This window comes from Scyliorhinus canicula, chromosome 9 (assembly GCF_902713615.1).
Source record: "Scyliorhinus canicula chromosome 9, sScyCan1.1, whole genome shotgun sequence".
NCBI classification, from domain to species: domain Eukaryota; kingdom Metazoa; phylum Chordata; class Chondrichthyes; order Carcharhiniformes; family Scyliorhinidae; genus Scyliorhinus; species Scyliorhinus canicula.
This window is the reverse complement of record NC_052154.1, coordinates 103347919-103366385: the sequence shown is the minus strand read 5'-3', so window position 1 is coordinate 103366385 and position 18467 is coordinate 103347919. Positions and strand designations below refer to the sequence as shown.

The 18467-nt window shown below is 52.4% G+C and overlaps 1 protein-coding gene across 1 annotated transcript in view; it reads right to left on the bottom strand.

Annotated features, from left to right (window-relative positions):
• Positions 1-18467, bottom strand: part of chid1 (chitinase domain containing 1) — a 190395-nt gene that overhangs the window by 43589 nt on the left and 128339 nt on the right. Inside the window, exons 8-9 of the mRNA XM_038806039.1 lie at positions 8492-8593; positions 5395-5550 (exon numbers count right to left, since the gene is read on the bottom strand). Coding sequence (XP_038661967.1) covers positions 5395-5550; positions 8492-8593 — 258 coding nt within the window. The remainder of the gene's footprint in view (positions 1-5394; positions 5551-8491; positions 8594-18467) is intronic.

The window sequence follows — 18467 nt, the reverse complement described above, 5'->3', positions numbered from 1 at the left end:
CCGTGATCCAGTCACCTTGGTCTGTGGTGGCTTTTGAGGCCCCTTGTCATCGTCACCTGGGCCTCTAGCCTTCACACCATATTGTCCATTGCCTCCCTCATGGGGGCTGTTGCGGCTTGCATTGCCATCTTGATGATTGCCAAGAGATATTTTCTCATCTCCTCCCTATGTCTCTGGAGCTCGGAAAAGATGAAACCTGTCAATTTGTCCTGCAGCGCCTCGATCTGAGCTGGGAGCTCTGTGGGGTTGGCCCTCACTGGTTGTTTGCTTCCAGGCGGTTCCCTGCACCCAGGCTGACATTTCCCTCCCCTCGTCTCTTCTGGCTTTTCGGCTGGGCAGTTGGTTCTTTCCTATCCTGCTTGGCAGTGCGGTCGATTGGGGGGGGGGGGGGGGGGGGGGGGTGTTAAAAGGCCATAGTCGAAGTTCTTTGACGAGAGCTGTCTTATATGAGACTGCTTAGCTCATGGCCGCCACCAGAAGTCCCATATTCTTCTTGTCTGTTCTTCCAACTGAAATGAATAATCTCACACTGCCCTTCATTATACTCTATCTGCCATTCATTCTATTTGCTGCTCACAACACAAATCACCTTCATATTGGGAAGACCAAACACAGACTGGGTGACCATTTTGTGTAACACCTCTGTTCGATCTATAAGCAATGGCCCCAAGCTTTCTGGAGCCTGTCATTTCAATTCTCCACCTTGCTCTCAGGCTGACATCTCGGTTCTTGATCTACTACAATGTGGCGGTGAAGCTTAACGTTGTCTTGAGGAACAGTACCTCACCTTTCAATTAGGCTCTTTAGAGTCTTCCAGGCTCAACATCCAATTTAATAATTTCAAACTGCAAACCAAGCTCCCTATTTTGTGACCTTTTCACTTGCCCATTCACTTTCACCTCTCTCCAATATGATGGAACCGTTCCAGAATCGAGGGAATTTTGGAAAATCGTAGCCAGCATATCCAGCTACCCTAGGGTGTAGGCCTTCATGTCCTGGGGATCTGTCTGATTTTAGTCCTTTAGGTTTCGGCAGTACTTTGTATCTGCTGATATTCATTACTTTAATTTCATCACTTTTATTAATGCCTACATTGCTCTATATTTTTGGTATGAAACTTTTATCTTCTACAGTCAACACTTGACACAAAATCTTTGTTCAACGTCTCTGCCATTTCCTCTTTCCCATGACAATTTCTCCAGTTTTTGCTTTTAGGAGACCAGCGTTTACTTTAGCTACTTTCGTCCTTTTTACATACTGACAAAGGTTCTTGCAATCGGTTTTTATATTCCAGGCTAGTTTATTCATTTTATTTATCCCCCTTTTTATAAACCAACTTCTTGGTTTCTAAAACACTTCCAATGTTCAGACCAATTACTACTCTTTGCAAGATTAAATGTTTCTTTTTTATAATCTAGTACTATCCTCCACTTCCTGAATAAGCCACGGGTGAATACTTCTCACTGAATTTTTGTATTTCAGTGGAGTCTGTTTTTTGAACACCTGAATTGTTTCTTTAAATTTTTCCTACTCTTTATTTATAACCATACCTTTCAGTCTGTTTATCAAATCAACCTTGGCCAACTGTCCCTTCCTACCTATGAAACAGGCTTTGTTTAAGCATAGGATTCTTTAAAAAAATATATATTTTTATTCTCCTTCTTTTTCACAATTTTCTCCCGAATTTACACCCACCAACAACAAACAATAATCAACAACAAATATATCAAACCCCATAACAATAACAACGATCCCACCCTCCCACTAACCCCCAAACATCAGCCCGCATGTTAACATAAACAAATGACAAAAAAGGAATCGGGATTACCCATAGCCATCTTTAATATACACAACCCCCCCCCCCCCCCCCCCCACGCCCCCCCCCCCAACCCACCCACCCATCCCCCCCAACTAATGTTCAATGTTATCCAGTTCTTGAAAGTGCATAATAAATAGTGCCCATGACTTGTAGAACTCCTCCGTCCTTCCCCTCAGTTCGAACTTAACCTTCTCAAGGGTCAAGTATTCCAACAGGTCCCCCCGCCACGCCAGGGCACAGGGTGGAGAGGCTGCTCTCCATCCCATTAGGATCCGCCTTCGGGCGATCAATGAGGCGAAGGCTATAATATCTGCCTCCGCACCCGTTTCCAACCCTGGCTGGTCCAACACCCCGAATATGGCCTCCCGGGGACCTGGGTCTAGTTTCACACGCACCACCTTGGAAATTACCCTAAACACCTCCTTCCAGTACTCCCCTAGGTTTGGACAGGACCAAAACATATGAACGTGATTAGCGGGGCCCCCCCCCGCAACGTTCACACACATCTTCTACCCCTTCAAAGAATCGGCTCATCCTCGCCCTCGTGAGGTGTGCTCTGTACACCACCTTCAGCTGTGTCAGCCCCGACCTCGCACGAGGTGGAGGCGTTCACTCTCCGGAGCACCTCACACCATACCCCCTCCTCTATAACCTCTACCAACTCTACCTCCCACTTTGCTTTAATCCCCTCCAGTGGTGCCTTATCCTTTTACAACATAGCTCCGTACACCGCTGACACTGCCCCCTTCTCCAGTCCCCTTGCCGTCAGCATCTCCTCCAGCAATGTGGAGGCTGGTTCCTCCGAGAAGCTCTGTATCTCCTTCCTGGCAAAATCTCGAACCTGCATGTATCTAAACATTTCTACCTGCTCCAGTCCATAATTCACTTTTGTGTTGTTCCTCGTGTCTTAATAAAGCTCGTAGTCTCAAATGTGGAGAAGATGCTTTATTGTGAATTTGTTCTCTCTTCAGAGCTTAACTTACGGCTACCTCAAATGCTGCCTGCTTGTGTCTGTGTGTCCTGCTACGAGTTCTGCCTTCCGTGAAGTGTGTCCTCACTTCCTGTCCCAGTGTATTTATAGCTCTCCCGTGCTCCCTCTAGTGTTTGCTCAGTTGTATTGAATCTAGTCAGCTCTACGATCACCACAACTTCCAGCTCCCTCAATCCTGCAAATCGACCCCGAAAAAACTAATCTTTTAGCGTCTTAATCCCTTTCTCTTCCCATTTCCGAAAGCTTCCATCCCACCTCCCTGGCTCAAATCTGTGGTTCTCCCAAATCGGCATTTCCCTTGACCCTGCCCCCAACCCGAAGTGTTGGGGAAACTGTCTCCAGATTTTGAATGAAGCTATTATTACCGAACTCAGAGTAATTCCCTGAAGCTATCGGGAGTGGCGCTGTTGCCAGTGCTTTCAATCCCGACCCCCTGCACAAACTCTTCTCCATTCTGACCCACTGGGAATCAACGCCTCTGACCCAGCTCCGCACCTTCTCCACATTCACCGCTCAGTAGTAGTACATCAGGTTCGGGAGACCCAAACCCCCTGCCTGCCTTCCCCTCTGTAGCAGCACCTTCCTCACTCTGGCCACCTTCCCTCCCCATATGAATGAGGTAACCCATCCCTCAATTTCCTTAAAAAAAGACTTTGGCAGGAAAATCGGTAGGCATTGAAAAATAAACAGAAATCGCGACAACACATTCATTTTAACCGCCTGTACCCGACCCGCCAGTGACAGAGGGAGACCATCCCACCTTACCAGATCGGCTTTCACTCTCCCCACCAAACTATTTTTTATTTTTTACGAGTACCCAATTAATTTTTTCCAATTAAGGGGCAATTTAGCGTGACCAATCCACCTACCCTGCACATCTTTGGGCTGTGGGGGCAAAACCCACGCAAACACGGGGAGAATATGCAAACTCCACACGGCCAGTGACCCAGAGCCGGGATTGAACCTGGGACCTCGGCGCCGTGAGGCAGCAGGGCTAACCCACTGTCCCACCGTGCTGCCTCCCCACCAAAACTAGTGATGTTGTACCTGCGAAGCCTTCCCCACTCCCGGGCAACCTGCACCTCCAAATACCTAAAGTGAGTCCCTGCCCTACGGAATGGCAGCCCCCCCCTCCCCCCCCAACCCTGCCCCCACCCCCCACCGAGTCACCACAAAATACTCACTCTTGTCCAGGTTCAGAAAGACTCAAATACCCGCAGTAACTCCAATATTCCCCCTATCAACAAACTTGGTTCCGACACATACAGCAGCAAGTCGTCGGCGGATAAGGACACCCTATGCTCTATCCCCCCCCCCCACTATTCCTTTCCATGCTCCCGAACTTCTTAATGTGATAGCCAATGGCTCAATCGCAAGTGCAAACAGCAAGGGGGGGGACATAGGACATCCCTGCCTAGTCCCATAGTGGAGAGAAAAGTATCTCAAACTGATATTGTTTGTGTGGACACTAACCTTCGGCTCCTTATATAATAGCTTTACCCCGTTCACAAATCTTGGTCCAATCCCAAACCGCTCCAGCAGTGCCATCAGGTACCTCCATTCTACCCGATCAAACGCCTTCTCGGCATCCAATGCCACAACCACTTCTGTTTCCTTCCCTTCCGCCGGTACCATAACGACGTTCAAAACCCTCCTAATATTCGAAAACAGCTGCCTCCCTTTCACGAACCCCGTCTGATCCTCGCCTATCATCTTCGGGAGGCACTCCTCCAGCCTACCCGCCAGTACCTTCGCCAATACCTTTGCGTCCACATTCAGAAGTGATATGGGCCTATACGACCCACAATCAGTCGGATCCTTATCCTTTTTAAGCAACAGTGAAATCGATGCCTACCCTAAGGTTTGCGGCAGCACTCCCTTCCCTATCGCCTCTTCAAACATCCCCACCATCAGGGGTGCCAACTTATGTAGGGGCAGCAGGGTAGCATGGTGGTTAGCATAAATGCTTCACAGCTCCAGGGTCCCAGGTTCGATTCCCGGCTGGGTCACTGTCTGTGTGGAGTCTGCACGTCCTCCCCCTGTGTGCGTGGGTTTCCTCCGGGTGCTCCGGTTTCCTCCCACAGTCCAAAGATGTGCGGGTTAGGTGGATTGGCCATGCTAAATTGCCCGTAGTGTCCTAATAAAAAAAGTAAGGTTAAGGGGGGGGTTGTTGGGTTACGGGTATAGGGTAGATACGTGGGTTTGAGTAGGGTGATCATGGCTCGGCACAACATTGAGGGCCGAAGGGCCTGTTCTGTGCTGTACTGTTCTATGTTCTATTATCCTTAAATTTTTTATAATATTCCACCGGAAACCCATTCGGCTCTGCCACCTTCCCCGACTGCATCCTCCCAATCGCATCTTTTATCTCCTGCTCCAGTATTGCTCCTTCTAATGTAAAGCATAGGATTCTTGTAGGTGATTGGAGGATGTCGCTTTCAAACTTCATGCAGAATAATGTAGTATTATGATCACTATTGCCCAGCGGATCTTTTATGATGACATCAATAATTAACCCTGCCTCATTGCACTTCACAGGAGCATTATAAAGCATGATGGATTCACCACTGATAGTATATCCTACCTGTGTCCTACTATAGGTTCTGAAGTTCCTCCAAGGGTACCATAAATCATTCCATAGAAATTCAGTCCCAAAAGAATTTTACTTCTCCAATTTGCATCTGGGTCCAATTTCTGAACACAGGCTCGTATCCAAAGGATGGGGGAATTGGGGCCAGGTCTGAAAAACAAGGAACAATTCAGTCCATGACACAACTTGGCACACCTGTCTTCAAATCCAACGGGAACATTTCGGAACGACACCGGCAGCTCTCACACGGTCCATTTAAGAACTCCACAGGAAATAAACTGTCCTGTTGAAAAGGCTCAAACCTATAGCCAATAACAGCCAATCAAAAAAACTAGATTATTACTTTTACCATCAAGATGAGGGACATTAACTCTGAGTAAATGGAACACCTTATTTCAGACACCCAGCATTAGCATCAAGCAATCCAAGGCCAGATACAGAACAGCTGGGAGGCAGACTAACCAGTCTGATACAATATTGCAGAGAGGCAGCGCAAAGCTTCCTTCATACAGTCCAATCACCTAGTGGTGAGGTACGGTAATTGAGAGAGGTAGAATGAAGCTCCCTTTACACAGTCCAATCACTCACCAGTAAGGTACTGGGGAAAGGCAAAGCAAAGTTCCCTTTCCACAGTGCAATCACTCACAGGTCAAGTACCAAACAGGAGAGATGCAGAGCAAAGCTCCTTTAGAACATTGAACAATGCAGAAGGAGGCCATTTGGCCCATCGAGTCTGCACCGACACACTTAAGCCCTCACTTCCATCCTATCCCCGTAACCCAATAACCCTTCCTAACCTTTTTGGACATTAAGGGCATTAATCATGGCCAATTCGCCTGCACGTCATTGGACTGTGGGAGGAAACCGGAGCACCCGGAGGAAACCCACGCAGACATGGGGAGAACGTGCAGACTCCGCACAGACAGCGACCCAGCGGGGAATCGAACCTGGGACCCTGGTGCTGTGAAGCCACAGTGCTAACCATTGTGCTACCATGTTGCCCTAAGACAGTCCAATCATCTACCAGTCAGGTACCATAGAGGAGAGAGGCAGAGTAAAGCACCCTTTGCACAGTCCAATCGGCCAGTGGTCAGGTACCGTATTGGAGAGACGCTGAGGAAAACTCCCTTTTCACTGTCCAATCATTCACCAGTCAGGTACCGACAGGAGGGATACAGAGCACAGCTCCCTTTACACCATCCAATCGCCCAGTGGTCAGGTGCCATATTGAAGTTCCCTTTGCACAGTTCAACCACCCACCAGCCAAATATAAATGCAGAGGACCAAGGCAGTTCAGAACATTGGTGAACAGGTATTTATTGTGTTCTATACACAATTATTGTGCCCCAGCCCCTCGCGGTAACCTGTGTGCTACACCCATGCCAACTTAACTGCGGTCTACTTTTCTAATCTTACAAGTTCTAATGCTCCTTCGAGGTGGTTCCCCAGGCGGTACATCAGATGAGGAGGCAGCCTGCTGCACAACCTGCCCTGTGACCTGGGTACTTTTTGGCGGCTGTCCATTGGAGCGAGGTAGATGAGAGTTCCCTTTACACAGTCCAATCACACAAGTGGTCAAGTGCCATTTTGGAGAGAGGCAAAGTCGAGCTCCTTTTCACAGTCCAATCACTCACCAGTCAGGTACAGCTGGGTCAAATCACATGTTGAATCCTCGACAGTACTCCATCAATATTTCAGGACACCAAACATTTCAGGACACCATCTTTATTCCGACATCAACTACTTTGCAGCCAAAGTTTCAGTTTCAATTAAATGGCGTTTGTGGGGTTGAAGTGGGCTGGATATACCCGTTCCAAAGTAGATTTACATTCACTCAAACCACATTCGACTCAATCACATTGCCGATCCCAACAGGACCGGCCCCATCGGAATCCCGTTCCAAACAGTAGCTGCCCCATCGGAATCCCGTTCCAAACAGGACCAACCCCATCGGAATCCCATTCCACACAGGGCCGGCCCCATCGGAATCCCATTCCAAACAGGAGCTGCCCCATCGGAATCCCATTCCAAACAGGACCGGCCACATCGGAATCCCGTTCCAAACAGGACCGGCCACATCGGAATCCCGTTCCAAACAGGGCCGGCCCCATTGGAATCCCATTCCAAACAGAAGCTGCCCCATCGGAATCCCATTCCAACAGGAGCTGCCCCATTGGAATCATGTTCCAAACAGGGCCGGCCCCATCGGAAACCCGTTCCAAACAGGACCAACCCCATCGGAATCCCGTTCCAAACAGGGCCGGCCCCAGCGGAATCCCGTTCCAAACAGGACCAACCCCATCGGAATCCCGTTCCAAACAGGGCCGGCCCCATCGGAATCCCATTCCAAACAGGACCGGCCGCATCGGAATCCCGTTCCAAACAGGGCCGGCCCCATCGGAATCCCGTTCCAAACAGAAGCTGCCCCATCGGAATCCCATTCCAAACAGGCGCTGCGCCATCGGAATCTCGTTCCAAACAGGGCTGGCCCCATCGGAATCCTGTTCCAAACAGTACCGGCCCCATCGGAATCCCATTCCAAACAGGGCCGGCCCCATCGGAAACCCGTTCCAAACAGGACCAACCCCATCGGAATCCCGTTCCAAACAGGGCCGGCCCCATCGGAATCCCATTCCAAACAGGGCCAACCCCATTGGAATCCCGTTCCAAACAGGGCTGGTCCCATCGGAATCCCATTCCAAATAGAACCGGCCCCATCGGAATCCTGTTCCAAACAGGAGCTGCCCCATCGGAATCCCGTTCCAAACAGGAGCTGCCCCATCGAAATCCTGTTCCAAACAGGAGCTGCCCCATTGGAATCCCGTTCCAAACAGGAGCTGCCCCATTGGAATCCCGTTCCAAACAGGATCTGCCCCATTGGAATCCCGTTCCAAACAGGAGCTGCCCCATTGGAATCCCGTTCCAAACAGGATCTGTCCCCATCGGAATCCCGTTCCAAACAGGAGCTGCCCCATTGGAATCCCGTTCCAGCCAGGGCCGCGGGGGGAGAAAGAGTGTGTGGTGCAGGGTCGCGGGTGGTGTGTGTGAAACTTTTAACAGATTGGGAAGTGAGGGCTTTTGCCAACCTTACCGATGTGAATTTGAATAGTCGTACGTCATGAGGCTGAATGCATCCACAACCGGGGCCAACTGGTCAAAGTCCGGCTTCCCAAACATTCCTGGTTGGTTGCTCCTTCAAACAAGGACACAAATGTCAACTTTAGAAAACACAGTGGTGCTCATACACAACATCTGGAACAGAGAGTTGGGTCACTTTGACTAACACTCACGTCTATGGGAATTTAAACAGTCTCCGTAAGCTGCAGACTACTAAAAGGGATATGTATCCAAAGGTTATAGATTACACAGGGAAGACTTTACAGTAATATCCCACCTCCCCTCTCCCTCGGACTGCTCGCACTATATACCCCTTCTCCCCAGCCTCAGATTCCCCTTCTTAACTCCAACAATGAACTGAAAAAAATTGTTTTTATTTGCACAAGATGCTAAGTCTTCCTGTGGTGGATCGGTGCATTCATAACTCAAAGAAAGTGATTTTGTGGAACTTTCTCTAGGTTATTCATCTGCCAGAACTGAAGAGAGCTTTTTAAATGCAGAGACAGGAGCCCATTCTGATGCTGCTGCAGTCGATACCAGTCGGTGGCTCACAGCGACAGAGTAAGAGACCATCGATCTGCCTGGAAATCTACTCTCTGATTCACACAGGTCTGATTTCTGCCTGCAGCACACCAACACTTCCTCTTTTTCAATCAATCACTGTCTCTGTTCATTCTCATTCTCACATCCCATCCACTTCAGTTCACATCTCAAATTGCATCTTTCACACCTAACATTCCACCTTGAATTCAAATCCAATTTACCTTGCTATCTAGTTATTACTAACCTGATGAAATTGCTGCTACCACTGGCACACAATCAATACGCCATTTTAGTTTGTGTACCAATGTTAAAAATCAAATCAAAACGTTTCCTTGTGTTAGTGTTTTGGCCTTTGGTTAATCCCTAAAAGCACAGTGGGTATACCTACAACACAGGGACTGCAGCGCTTCAAGAAGACAGCTCACCACCACCTTCTGAAGGGTACTTCGGGATGGGCCACATCCCATGAACAAATAAATAAAAGTAAAATCCTGGGAATTAAGCAATGTCGGGGAACAACTTTAAGTTTAGTTTATAATTGTGCATTAAGACAGGTGAAATATGATTCTAGTTTCCTTTAGAGTTTTTTTTGCAAGATGGATTGCCAGGAAGTCTGGAGGCCCTGTTTGTATGCATGCCTTTTCATGAGGATTTATAACCCTTGAAGTGACGATATGGGTTACAAAAAGGTTAGTGGTTTTGTGAGTTTAGGAAAAAAAAAGTGGAAAAACTGCTATTCCATGGTGACGGGGAACCATGAGACACAGTGACAACAAGACAGAAGAGCACTTCAGTCAATGTATGTCTGCTAGAGAGTAAATGCAGAAATCCTGCAAGCCTGCTGGGGAACTGAGGGCAGAATTCTCCGCAACGGCCGACGCTGTTGTGAAGCCCGGAGTGTTTCAAGATGGCGTCGGAGGCTGCTCCTCGCCCCCTATTCTCTCCCCATGGGGGGGGGGGGGGGGGGGGGGCTAGGAGCGGCGTTTCATGAAACTCTGCCGCAGGGCCTCGACGCTGGCGTCAAGGCGGTGCGCCTATAATGACGCGGCCGGCGGCGCCTTAGTGACGTCAGCCGTGCATGCGCGGTTGCCATCTTCCCCTCCGCTGCCCTGCAAGACGTGGCGGCTTGATCTTGCGGGGCGGCGGAGGGGAAAAGAGTGTGTCACTTAGAGACGCCGGCCCGACGATAGGTGGGTACCGATCGCGGGCCAGTCCCCTCCCGAGCACGGCCATGGTGCTCAATCCCCTCTCCACCCCCCACAGGCCCCAAACTTACATTTCACGCTATGTGATTCTACCACCCGGCCTGGGGAACGGAGAATTGCACCCTGAGTTTAGGGAACTTGCGTTTGCTCTCAAGTTGGAGTAATACTGAGTTTTAATCGCAGGTTTTAGGCATCGCACAGAGGGTGTTATGGGCCAGGGTTTAGAAAACCCCAAAGTGTATCATGGAGTTCATCTGACCCACAACCTTTAATATATTGTGGTATGGGGAGCACAGGGTCCACTCTACAGGTGTGGTTCAGCGGAAATTGAAAAGTATTTTTTTAAAGCAAAACAATGTTTATTCTATGAACTCAAGTTAACCTTTTTAAAACATAGTGAACATCTTAGCAACCATTAATTCAAATACAACCCCCAAAGACTACAACGCTAATTAATCCCTAATAAATTCCCAAACAACATCCAGAAGACAAAAGAAACATCTTTTAACAGAAGCACATCAGGTTTAAATTCACTACTGAAAACATTTATAATTCTGAATTCACCAATTGATCAAGTGATAGTCTTTTCATGGCAGAGAGAGTAACAGTACACCTGCTTTGTCTGGCTTTAACTCCAACACTGAAAAACCGAACCAAAAAAACACAGACACACCCAAGCTTTTCTCAAAGTGAAACTAAAAAGCAGAGCCAGAGCTCAGCTCCACCCACACTCTGACATTACTGCAGTAACGTGAGCAGACAAACATTTCTTAAAGAGACATTCTCATGACAAGAGATACCAACTGGGGAAAAGCATCAAGTGAATGCTCAGAAATCAGCTGCAAGAAAAAATTTTGCAAATGGGCAGCCCAAGAAAGAAGCCTCAGTGTTGAGATAGTGGTAAACCTTCACTGGGGATGAGTGTCTGTAAGGGTAGTGCTGAGGTAAATGGAATGGCGTGTGTTTAAGTCATTTTCTGGTGTTTGTATTGCAATCTTTTTAACCATTTTGTCTCATGCAATATAGTTTATTTTTGTTTAATAAATGTTTTATTCTTTGTGGTAAACGTACACTGGCAGTCTCTTGTGAATGTGCTCAGTAACTGAGCTTCACGTTTTCAGTGTTTACAGTGCAGAAGGGGGTCTTTCGGCCCATCGAGTCTGCACTGGCCCTTAGAAAGAGCACCCCACCCAAGCCCACATGTCCACCCCACCTCCGTAACCCAGTAACCCCACCGAACTTTAAAAAAACCCAAATCCTAAAAAAAAAAGAAGTTTGTGTCAACCAAGCTAGGTTTCACTTTGGAATCAGGCTTGTCCAGTATTAACAGCAACTGGGATCGTAACATAGAACATAGAACGATACAGCGCAGTACAGGCCCTTCGGCCCTCGATGTTGCACCGACATGGAAAAAAAAAATAAACTTTCAGATTCATAATCTCTGCTGCTAATAGATTACAAAACTGAGTTTGGGACATTTGAAGCATTTCCTAATTTATAGTTTATGTTACGTTTCTTCTCGGATTATCCTGATTGTCCATTCCTCTGCATCTATACTTGTGTAAAGCCTGTTATATCTATAACATTTTTCCAGTTTTGACAAAGTCATCATTAACTCTCTCTGTCTCAGGGGCAGCACGGTAGCATGGTGGTTAGCATAAATGCTTCACAGCTCCAGGGTCCCAGGTTCGATTCCCGGCTGGGTCACTGTCTGTGTGGAGTCTGCACGTCCTCCCCCTGTGTGCGTGGGTTTCCTCCGGGTGCTCCGGTTTCCTCCCACAGTCCAAAGATGTGCGGGTTAGGTGGATTGGCCATGCTAAATTGCCCGTAGTGTCCTAATAAAAGTAAGGTTAAGGGGGGGGTTGTTGGGTTACGGGTATAGGGTGGATACGTGGGTTTGAGTAGGGTGATCATGGCTCGGCACAACATTAAGGGCCGAAGGGCCTGTTCTGTGCTGTACTGTTCTATGTTCTAGATGCTGCTTGACCTGTTGAGTATTCCAGTAACAGCAAGTTACAGTTCTGTATCGCCTTTAACATAGTAAAACATACAAAGGCATTTTTTGTAGGAGCATGAAAAAAACAAAGAGACCCTGAACCACACTAGGAGATATTTGGCAGAAGATTTGCTTCTAGGCGTCTGAATTTGACCCCGTGTCAGAAACCCAACGCAACTTCCATAGGGATGGCCAATTAATGGCCTGGATGCCAGTGGCGGGAAGGATGTCAGGACTGGGGCCCAATGAGAGGGCCTCCAGCAATGACAGCGCCATCGCCTTGAGGTGCAAGCTGCCTCGGTGTGCAAGGCAGAGCGAGAGAGAGAGAGATAAAAAGGTGGGTGCCTCACTTTGCAAATATTCTCAGAAGGTCAAAAATGTTCAAAAGAAAAAAGACCATAGCTGCCATGGTGTCATCTCCACTGGGTGGCCGGGATTTGGGAGTCTTGGTGAGTACGAGTGGTGTCGCTGTTGAGATGGAACACGAGTCCCTCCCCTTAGTCTGCCACCCAGAGATTGACTATATCCGAAGCCAGTGTTTCCAGCTGGAAAATTCCATTTAGCTGCTGCTAAGTGGCCTCAGTAGGCTTGTTATTTGGTCTAATAGGCCGAGAGGATGCTTCTGGACAAGCAGCTGTCACCCACCGTCTACTCCTCCAGCAACACAAACAACCGAGAGGAACGAACAAGCCAGCAACCCAACCAGCTGCCCACTCATAACAATTTTCGGACTATCAAGCCAGTATTTGGCTTTGAATGGGACTCAAATTCTGCCAACTATGTCTAATGGCCAATGGTTAGGTCCAGTATTTACTGTTTTCTACATCTGTAGTTCTTGACTCTTGTGTCAGGGAAAAGCTGTTGTCTTTGCTGCTGCATCACAGAGAGGCTGGCAGTGTGACTGAAAGGTTCTTCCCGGAGATAGTTGGTCTTAAGCCTGATTTTAGAATGTTAAAAAGGACCTGAAATTTAACAGCACATTCAGTAAAGTTCGAAGGGTTAGTGATGCTGTGACAATCCTTTCTCTTGTTCTGATCTGTATTGAGAAAATCGTAGAAACCACAGAATCCTACAGAGAAGAAGTGTGCACCGACCTTCTGAAAGAGTACCCTACCAAGGCCCACTTCTCCGCCCCATCCCCGTAACCCTGCGCAGAGATTTTGGGCAATCTAGCTAATCTGCACATTTTGAATGTGGGAGCAAACCCCAGCACCACACAGGCAACCCACACAGTCCAGAGCAGAATAACCCCACAGTCACCCATGACTGGAAATGAACAGGGGTCCCTGGTACTGAGAGACAGCAGTGCTAACCACTATGCCACCCTCACTGCGTCACCCTCACTGTGCCACCGTGCCGCCCTCACTGTGTCACCCTCAGTGTCACTGTGCTGCCCTCACTGTGTCACCGTGCTGCCCTCACTGTGTCACCGTGCTGCCCTCACTGTGTCACCGTGCTGCCCTCACTGTGTCACTGTGCTGCCCTCACTGTGTCACCGTGCTGCCCTCACTGTGCTGCCCTCACTGTGTCACCGTGCTGCCCTCACTGTGTCACTGTGCTGCCCTCACTGTGCCGCCCTCACTGTGTCACCGTGCTGCCCTCACTGTACTGCCCTCACTGTGTCACCGTGCTGCCCTCACTGTGTCACCGTGCTGCCCTCACTGTGTCACCGTGCCGCCCTCACTGTGTCACCCTCACTGTGTCACCGTGCTGCCCTCACTGTGTCACCGTGCTGCCCTCACTGTGTCACCCTCACTGTGTCACTGTGCTGCCCTCACTGTGTCACCGTGCTGCCCTCACTGTGTCACCGTGCTGCCCTCACTGTGTCACCGTGCTGCCCTCACTGTGTCACCGTGCTGCCCTCACTGTGTCACCGTGCTGCCCTCACTGTGTCACCGTGCTGCCCTCACTGTGTCACCGTGCTGCCCTCACTGTGTCACCGTGCTGCCCTCACTGTGTCACCGTGCTGCCCTCACTGTGTCACCGTGCTGCCCTCACTGTGTCACCGTGCTGCCCTCACTGTGTCACCGTGCTGCCCTCACTGTGTCACCGTGCTGCCCTCACTGTGTCACCGTGCTGCCCTCACTGTGTCACCGTGCTGCCCTCACTGTGTCACCGTGCTGCCCTCACTGTGTCACCGTGCTGCCCTCACTGTGTCACCGTGCTGCCCTCACTGTGTCACCGTGCTGCCCTCACTGTGTCACCGTGCTGCCCTCACTGTGTCACCGTGCTGCCCTCACTGTGTCACCGTGCTGCCCTCACTGTGTCACCGTGCTGCCCTCACTGTGTCACCGTGCTGCCCTCACTGTGTCACCGTGCTGCCCTCACTGTGTCACCGTGCTGCCCTCACTGTGTCACCGTGCTGCCCTCACTGTGTCACCGTGCTGCCCTCACTGTGTCACCGTGCTGCCCTCACTGTGTCACCGTGCTGCCCTCACTGTGTCACCGTGCTGCCCTCACTGTGTCACCGTGCTGCCCTCACTGTGTCACCGTGCTGCCCTCACTGTGTCACCGTGCTGCCTCACTGTGTCACCGTGTCGCCCTCACTGTGTCACCGTGCTGCCCTCACTGTGTCACCGTGCTGCCCTCACTGTGTCACCGTGCTGCCCTCACTGTGTCACCGTGCTGCCCTCACTGTGTCACCGTGCTGCCCTCACTGTGTCACCGTGCTGCCCTCACTGTGTCACCGTGCTGCCCTCACTGTGTCACCGTGCTGCCCTCACTGTGTCACCGTGCTGCCCTCACTGTGTCACCGTGCTGCCCTCACTGTGTCACCGTGCTGCACTGTGTCACCGTGCTGCCCTCACTGTGTCACCGTGCTGCCCTCACTGTGTCACCGTGCTGCCCTCACTGTGTCACCGTGCCGCCCTCACTGTGTCACCGTGCTGCCCTCACTGTGTCACCGTGCCGCCCTCACTGTGTCACCGTGCTGCCCTCACTGTGTCACCGCCCTCACTGTGTCACCGTGCCGCCCTCACTGTGTCACCGTGCTGCCCTCACTGTGTCACCGTGCTGCCCTCACTGTGTCACCTGTGCTGCCCTCACTGTGTCACCGTGCTGCCCTCACTGTGTCACCGTGCTGCCCTCACTGTGTCACCGTGCTGCCCTCACTGTGTCACCGTGCTGCCCTCACTGTGTCACCGTGCTGCCCTCACTGTGTCACCGTGCTGCCCTCACTGTGTCACCGTGCTGCCCTCACTGTGTCACCGTGCTGCCCTCACTGTGTCACCGTGCTGCCCTCACTGTGTCACTGTGCTGCCCTCACTGTGTCACCGTGCTGCCCTCACTGTGTCACCGTGCCGCCCTCACTGTGTCACTGTGCTGCCCTCACTGTGTCACTGTGCCGCCCTCACTGTGTCACTGTGCCGCCCTCACTGTGTCACCGTGCTGCCCTCACTGTGTCACTGTGCCGCCCTCACTGTGTCACCGTGCTGCCCCACTGTGCCGCCCTCACTGTGTCACCGTGCTGCCCTCACTGTGTCACCGTGCCGCCCTCACTGTGTCACCGTGCTGCCCTCACTGTGTCACCGTGCTGCCCTCACTGTGTCACCGTGCTGCCCTCACTGTGTCACCGTGCCGCCCTCACTGTGTCACCGTGCTGCCCTCACTGTGTCACTGTGCTGCCTCACTGTGTCATCCGTGCTGCCCTCACTGTGTCACTGTGCTGCCCTCACTGTGTCACCGTGCTGCCCTCACTGTGTCACTGTGCTGCCCTCACTGTGCCGCCCTCACTGTGTCACCGTGCTGCCCTCACTGTGTCACCGTGCTGCCCTCACTGTGTCACCGTGCTGCCCTCACTGTGCCGCCCTCACTGTGTCACCGTGCTGCCCTCACTGTGTCACCGTGCTGCCCTCACTGTGTCACCGTGCTGCCCTCACTGTGTCACCGTGCTTGCCCTCACTGTGTCACCGTGCTGCCCTCACTGTGTCACCGTGCTGCCCTCACTGTGTCACCGTGCTGCCCTCACTGTGTCACCGTGCTGCCCTCACTGTGTCACCGGTGCCGCCCTCACTGTGTCGGCTGCCCTCACTGTGTCACCGTGCTGCCCTCACTGTGTCACCGTGCTGCCCTCACTGTGTCCCGTGCCCTCACTGTGTCACCGTGCTGCCCTCACTGTGTCACCGTGCTGCCCTCACTGTGTCACCGTGCCGCCCTCACTGTGTCACCGTGCCGCCCTCACTGTGTCACCGTGCTGCCCTCACTGTGCCGCCCTCACTGTGTCACCGTGCTGCCCTCACTGTGTCACCGTGCTGCCCTCACTGTGCTGCCCTCACTGTGTCACCGTGCTGCCCTCACTGTGTCACCGTGCTGCCCTCACTGTGTCACCGTGCTGCCCTCACTGTGTCACCGTGCTGCCCTCACTGTGTCACCGTGCTGCCCTCACTGTGTCACCGTGCTGCCCTCACTGTGTCACCGTGCTGCCTCACTGTGTCACCGTGCTGCCCTCACTGTGTCACCGCCCTCACTGTGTCACCGCCCTCACTGTGTCACCGTGCTGCCCTCACTGTGTCACCGTGCTGCCCTCACTGTGTCACCGTGCTGCCCTCACTGTGTCACCGTGCCGCCCTCACTGTGTCACCGTGCTGCCCTCACTGTGTCACCGTGCTGCCCTCACTGTGTCACCGTGCCGCCCTCACTGTGTCACCGTGCTGCCCTCACTGTGTCACCGTGCTGCCCTCACTGTGTCACCGTGCTGCCCTCACTGTGTCACCGTGCTGCCCTCACTGTGTCACCGTGCTGCCCTCACTGTGCACGCCCTCACTGTGTCACCGTGCTGCCCTCACTGTGTCACCGTGCTGCCCTCACTGTGTCACCGTGCCGCCCTCACTGTGTCACCGTGCTGCCCTCACTGTGTCACCGTGCTGCCCTCACTGTGTCACCGTGCTCACTGTGTCACCGTGCCGCCCTCACTGTGTCACCGTGCCGCCCTCACTGTGTCACCGTGCTGCCCTCACTGTGTCACCGTGCCTGCCCTCACTGTGTCACCGTGCTGCCCTCACTGTGTCACCGTGCGCCCTCACTGTGTCACCGTGCTGCCCTCACTGTGTCACCGTGCTGCCCTCACTGTGTCACCGTGCTGCCCTCACTGTGTCACGGCCCTCACTGTGTCCCGTGCGCCCTCACTGTGTCACCGTGCTGCCCTCACTGTGCACCGTGCTGCCCTCACTGTGTCACCGTGCCGCCCTCACTGTGTCCACGTGCTGCCCTCACTGTGTCACCGTGCTGCCCTCACTGTGTCACCGTGCTGCCCTCACTGTGTCACCGTGCTGCCCTCACTGTGTCACCGTGCTGCCCTCACTGTGTCACCGTGCTGCCCTCACTGTGTCACCGTGCCGCCCTCACTGTGTCACCGTGCTGCCCTCACTGTGTCACCGTGCTGCCCTCACTGTGTCACCGTGCTGCCCTCACTGTGTCACCGTGCTGCCCTCACTGTGTCACCGTGCTGCCCTCACTGTGTCACCGTGCTGCCCTCACTGTGTCACCGTGCTGCCCTCACTGTGTCACCGTGCTGCCTCACTGTGTCACCGTGCCGCCCTCACTGTGTCACCGTGCTGCCCTCACTGTGTCACCGTGCCGCCCTCACTGTGTCACCGTGCTGCCCTCACTGTGTCACCGTGCTGCCCTCACTGTGTCACCGTGCTGCCCTCACTGTGTCACCGTGCTGCCCTCACTGTGTCACCGTGCTGCCCTCACTGTGTCACCGTGCTGCCCTCACTGTGTCACCGTGCTGCCCTCACTGTGTCACCGTGCTGCCCTCACTGTGTCACCGTGCTGCCCTCACTGTGTCACCGTGCTGCCCTCACTGTGTCACCGTGCTGCCCTCACTGTGTCACCGTGCTGCCCTCACTGTGTCACCGTGCTGCCCTCACTGTGTCACCGTGCGCCCTCACTGTGTCACCGTGCTGCCCTCACTGTGTCACCGTGCTGCCCTCACTGTGTCACCGTGCTGCCCTCACTGTGTCACCGTGCTGCCCTCACTGTGTCACCGTGCTGCCCTCACTGTGTCACCGTGCTGCCCTCACTGTGTCACCGTGCTGCCCTCACTGTGTCACCGTGCTGCCTCACTGTGGCCCTCACTGTGTCACCGTGCTGCCCTCACTGTGTCACCGTGCTGCCCTCACTGTGTCACCGTGCTGCCCTCACTGTGTCACCGTGCTGCCCTCACTGTGTCACCGTGCTGCCCTCACTGTGTCACCGTGCTGCCC